The sequence below is a fragment of the Zea mays genome, chromosome 4 (assembly GCF_902167145.1).
Source record: "Zea mays cultivar B73 chromosome 4, Zm-B73-REFERENCE-NAM-5.0, whole genome shotgun sequence".
Taxonomy (NCBI): domain Eukaryota; kingdom Viridiplantae; phylum Streptophyta; class Magnoliopsida; order Poales; family Poaceae; genus Zea; species Zea mays.
This window is the reverse complement of record NC_050099.1, coordinates 129,554,227-129,560,462: the sequence shown is the minus strand read 5'-3', so window position 1 is coordinate 129,560,462 and position 6,236 is coordinate 129,554,227. Positions and strand designations below refer to the sequence as shown.

The 6,236-nt window shown below is 39.6% G+C and overlaps 1 protein-coding gene across 1 annotated transcript in view; it reads right to left on the bottom strand.

Moving 5' to 3' along the window:
- Positions 1-2,774: 2,774 nt before the first annotated feature.
- LOC109945802 (uncharacterized) overlaps positions 2,775-6,236 on the bottom strand; it is a 41,318-nt gene continuing 37,856 nt past the window's right edge. The window contains exon 2 of the mRNA XM_020552160.1: positions 2,775-3,118. Within this exon, the coding sequence (XP_020407749.1) occupies positions 2,775-3,118 (344 nt within the window). The remainder of the gene's footprint in view (positions 3,119-6,236) is intronic.

Here is a 6,236-nt window from a genome sequence, read left to right as displayed (position 1 = left end):
CATCGGTAGTGGTGTCAATAATGGTGCCGATGTCCACGTGATTGAGGTGGGGTCTACGGGAAAGTGGATGCAGGGGAAGGAACGAATGTGGCTTTAGGGGCATCATCATCTTAAGAGCATATCCAACAAAGTGCCTCAAAATAGTGTCCCAAAAATTAAAATATTACATCGTTTAAAGTGTTTAGGTTACTAAAAATAAATTGAGCTCCAACAGTTAAACCCTAAATCATATATTTTAATAAATAAATTACATTATTAGAAAAGAATAGGTTGAGGATGGTATAGATAACAAGGATAGAACACTAATCCAAGTATAGCATATTTAGGTCACTTTATAGTTTGTATTATATTTTCTAATCAAAATTTATAAAATAGGACATTGTTGGAGCTGTTTTTGTAAGTTGAGTCTCTTTTTTTTTTTTGAACTGATTTAATGCACGGTTTGAGATGCTCTAACGAGTCATTTCGATATTGGACTTGGTTCAGCAGATATATCTGTAGAAACCGAACACTCTCTCCTTTTTGTGAGTTAGGAAGTGTCAAGGGAATTCTAGGAACGAAAAAAAATCGTCGAAGATGTTTGGTCCATACGGAATGAGCAGGAATGATGGAGACGCCACTCCTCATCTGTGATACCGGCGCATCATCACATCACAGTCAAGCAGTCACATCACCGTGCCATTGGACTGCAGCTCTTGGAGAGGACTTGGCGACACAGCCGTCGTTCTCGACCAAGGCATGAGCGTTGACTGACTTTTCGGTCTTCTACGGGCAAGAGTTTTCCATCCACGGCAAACACTAAAGAAAAATATATTTATATATATATATATATCTTCAGCTTTCCTACTACGATCCAAATGTGACAGCGCTACGATGTGATTCCTGGCTAGATTTCTGCCAAATTATTTTCTAGCGAGAATTCACCGAACACGTACGTCTTCAAAGAATTTACCAAAGACATGATTATTGTGCCGATAATTCATGCGTGTCCGCTGGCCACCGTCGTCGTTCCAGCTAACTACCAGAGTGGACGGTAGACCAGCCGCGGGGCGGTCAAACATTTTGACCGGTTCCAACCAGTATGCGTGGCCCACTATGGCTTTGTTCGGTTGACAGGCGTGGCCCACTATGGCTTTGTTCGGTTGACTGGGGTTAAATCCCCCAATGGTATTTATGTAAGATTGAGTGGATCCCTTCCATGACATTCAATCCCTTTGGGGTTTAATCTCTCTCTCTTTCTCTCTCTAATCCCTCTCTTGGAAACATGTGTTCGGTTAATGCAGGGATTGTACCCTATGGTTACTCAAGTTTAAACATAAAACATATCACTATATTCTCTCTAAAAAAATAAACATAACAGCCATACAATTCCCAATACATATGATCAATCTTTGTTCTAATTATACACAGATTGCCAAATAAAAATTCTGAAATCGAAAATGTTCAACATTCAGCAAAGATTAGATATGCTAGAACAACACATAATATGTATCAACCGGCATGTGTAACATCAAGTGCTACAAACATCAAGCATAAAGATGCCTCAACTGGTAGGTTGTGAATTTATTTCCTCTTTCTCCGATTGCTTTTTCGTCCCTATAACACCATGAAACGAGTGCATGAATATGTACAATAAACCAAAGTAGATTGCAACAAAAAAAGTGTATGAGGCAATAATATAATAATAAATGGTCCTATAATATAATGGACATATAGCTATTTTTCAAGTGTACAAGTAGTAGTAGAAAAATGAAGAAAAATCATGAGTAGGTTAATGAACAATTTGCTACACTCATTTGTGGATAATCCTGCCAGAGAAATCGTCCTAAATTACTGCAAGCTTTAGTAGTCCAACAATGCCAATATGCTATGCACCCAACACATATTATCAAGAAAACATATTATCTGAATCAATCGAGAGTTTTTTTGGGGTGCAGAAGCACATATTAGAAACTCAAGAACATTACATGTTGTATTTTATTGAATTTTTTATGCCTTATGCACAACAGTACATTGGACTGGTCCTTGGTTCGATTACTTGCTTGGCCACGCTAGGTGGTTGAAGGGACAAGGGATCTGAACAAGTAATCGACTACAAAAATGAGTGTAGTTTTGGCAACTTGCAGTAAAATGTAAAATTATCATCCTCCCTTAAACAGAAGTCGATGTTGAACGACGTTACGCCTGCTTGCATCCACAGGCCAATGGTTAGTGGTGATCTATGAACTCCGAACAGAAGTTTCAGATCCTGAAGAAATACAGTAGTAGCTGCTAGGCTCACCTTCCATCTTGGAGAGGTGCTTCTTCACTTTCCCGGCGCATGCTTTGCAGTGCAGGGATACCTTGAGCACAACCACCTGCTAAGATGCCAATGCATGCTTTTCTTAGGCGAATCTAGCAGGAGCCATATGTTTGCTTCACAGGTACTACTGAACTAAACGAGACAAATCCACAGGCTTGAAACCTAAGATGCGCCTTTGTTTACATGTTATTGTTTGAAAAAAATCAGAGGCGCTATGCTTATCAAGTTCTGATAACGATCCTGTAAGCCATAAAGCTACGATTTTTCTATCACATAATCTCAAAGCCCCCACGCTGATATGATTGTTGTCACTGATCACATCATCTCACTTTTGATTTCTCTTATCATTTTCTAATCAAGAAGAGTAGGGCCAAAAGTTAAAAATAACAATAATAAAAGGAATCACACAAGTACTGCACGCTAGTCATAACTTGTACTAGTGAGTATTCAGTAACTTCACCTGCTCTTGTGCCTACTCTTGCGCCTGCGCGCTCTTCGCATCAGCAGCTTCACCTACTTCCTCCCGCTTGGGCTTGACGTCGACGGCCGGGGCAGACTCCACCTCCTGGATCTCCTCGGTGGCGGCGAAGCGGTCGCTCAGCAAGTAGCGGGACGAGCCAGCCGGGCTGACGAGGCCACCGGCGTTTCCGACAACGACAGCCTTTCGCCGCTGCTGCTCCTCCTGCCGCCGCCCTTTCTTGCCGTCGTGCCGGTGTGTCCTGGGCGCGGCAGGGACGTGAGACATGGGGCTGGCACTGGAAATATACTCTGGATCCAAGAAGAGAAGCAAGAACAAAACCAAGAACCCTAAACACCCTAGATACAACATAAGCAGAAGGAATTGAAGAAGAATATTGGTGAGAACAACATCGACTACTAGTGAGAACAGGGTGGCGGTGGCTGACGGACGTGCGTTCGTGGGGAAATCTCCCACGCCATCGGGGTTGGGTTCATTTCCCGGGTCGAGGCGATAGGTTTTTGTCGGGATGTATCGGGCTCAAAACCCTGTGTGGGCTAACCGAACACAACTTTTGTTCCAGGCTAGGATTAAATCCAAGCAAGGTTGTTCCACGTGGATCCGTCCACGACCCCGGCAGGGAATGGGCTAAACGAACAAGCCCTACAGGAGGACGCAAGGCACTAGGCACCGCACGTTTGAAGTGTACGAGTGTGTGTGGGGGGTTTATTGTAGACTCGGCCCACGCGCAAGTTTGACTGTTCTCCTAGCTCGAAGGCGAATCTATGGTGTAGTTGTTTGATTATGGAGACATAATGACATGAGTGAAATCTCTATTATCTTTATTGATTGAATGTCTTCTTTATATAGATACAAAAGAGTGTATGGAAGAGGCAAGTCCAAAAGGTTCCTTCAAGGGGTCAAATCCAAAGGGTGTCTTGAAGGGATGAGATCATTTCTCAACACCACCCGTGATCGAATCTAGCATAAACATCCTTCAATAATGTTGCTAATTCCTTTAAGAAAAACATGCGGAAAAACTTATGAATATGTGTAAGTTAAATAGAACCAAGTGAACTCCTCAAAACCCAGTGGAAAAAATAAAGCGTACAACCATGATACGACATTGTTCTCCATGGACATATAGTCCAGAGAACAATAGTATGTCTACAACCATCATTTCTAAAAACCCTAGTGGGGAAAATAAATGATGAGACATACAACTTAGACCAATATTTCTCCAAGATAATCTTGTCATAAAATCTGAGAAATCAATATATCAGTCGATTCTCCTTAAACCCCCCCAACGGGAAAAATAAGGAGAATAATCATAATCTATCTTGATCCATTTGAACTCTTGTGAGATAAACTCATAACCTAGTTCAAATACAACAATAGCTATGTGATAATGTATCATCCTCGAAAACCCCTACAGGAAAAAATAGATGATATGACATAGACATTGTGTTGATGTTGCCTCATTAAAAACTTTGAATGAGAAACCCAAAACTCATGCAAAGAAAAGAGTACAATATGATGTAGAAACAAGTTCATCCGATCAAGAGGAAACTCCCCTGATCCTAGCAAATCACTAAGTCATCTCATAGCAAATCTCAAACACATTTAAAAATATGGAGTAAGGTAAAGACTTAGTTCGTAACTTATTTTCATCTGAACAACACAAAGTGATATTATCTTCATAGATAATAAGGTCAATGATAGTAAAAACCATGGCCACCTCATGCCCTCATTATGTAGTTTATCATTCTATACAGTCACATGGTGTGTTGCTATAGAATGATTAGTGTAAGTGACCTCTAATCTTTGTTGATAGAGATCTATCAAATGATAGGTCCAACTTATGTGAAGTATATCAATGATCTTGTACCTGGGGATCTTCTATAGATATCCAAGATTAGTATATCCAACCATACCTAGATCATGAGTACCTTAGAGAACACAAGTCGATCTCATGTGCTATTAGTTAGCAAATCATTGCAAAAATAATATTCGGCCAGATGCCTTTTGCAAGATACAATAGCCATAATTCTTTCGTATTGAAGTTTTCAATATATGTTGGAAATAGACAACTTCGTATCCAAGTTTCTCAAGAGAGATTACTTTGAATTGAAAATCTCTTTCAATCCATATCCTCTATCTTGAACTCTGTCGATAAATAATGTATGTTTAGAAATGCGTTGCACACACTTGCACTAAACATATCATTACTCGTGTATCCCTTCGAGAAAAAAAAATGATTCACTAGGTCGATTGTACCACATTCGATCGTTACGCTCTAAGTCATAAATACTTTCCAAGCATTTTAAATTTTGTGATTAGGGATTAGGTATTTGGATTCTCTCAAAACTCCACAAATACCAGAATCCAATGACCACATATGCATATATTGTTACTACATCTATCAACTGCACAAATAGATGATTTACTGCCAAAGTATAGTATCAGAATTTTACTACTCATAGTAGTGAAGAATATATAACATTCAAAGAATGCTTGGGTTTGCATAAAAAACATGTTGCTACTAGCCATGCTTTCTCACCATTTCAATGTTTCCAAGTCTATGAAAACAAATTTGTATCCACAGTAAGATACTATGATGTGTTGGAAATAATTCAACACTTATTTCCGGTGAGTAAGGCTATCTCTGCAACATTGTATCACTCAACAAGATCCAGTTTGAACATACTCGTGCTCTGCCATGGCCATGGTCTATTGGATCACTTCGAGTGCATATACATTTTGCTGAGAAGTATGTGTTGACACTTGTAGCTTTCAAATAATACAATTCTCTAGTTGACATGAAATCATTTTCTTAAACACCCTTATGATTCCTCGTGAAATCCTAAAACAAGAATCAATGGCTTCTGATACCCTAGCCTCATCAGTGTGCAAATAGCTAGGTTGTGAATGTCATCCATTAACATGATAATCCATATCCTCTAGGTGTTCACCAACACTAGGTTGGTTACCAACAAATAGTTGGTCTGCATTTACTATATTTGAAGCTCTAGCCTTTAGTTGCTTGCAAGAATCTAAATCCCAATTTGTGACCATACATCTCCCCCTATAATTTACAACATCGTTGCAACAGGGAGTCGGAGTGGTTTTCATGTAACCACTCTTTCTGGCACATTCCACATAGGATTAATTTGAGTGACACCTAATAGTAAATGCACATGGCAGTCAATTTGCAACTTCCTGCAAATTTGTTAAACCCAAAAATGGTTCGGTTTTAGTATGTGATCCTGAGCCTGAATGCATATTGCTTTCCATATAATTTCCTGTCATTCTTTCTAGTACTTGAAATCTCCCCCTAAAAACTGGAAATTCTCATGGTTCAAATATAGCTAGCGTATAGGCCATAAATAGATTCTCACAAAGAGATTCTAAATACTTAATGATCGATAGGGAACGAATTTTCACGTAGATCCCTAGCTTTCTGTGTCCCCATACATG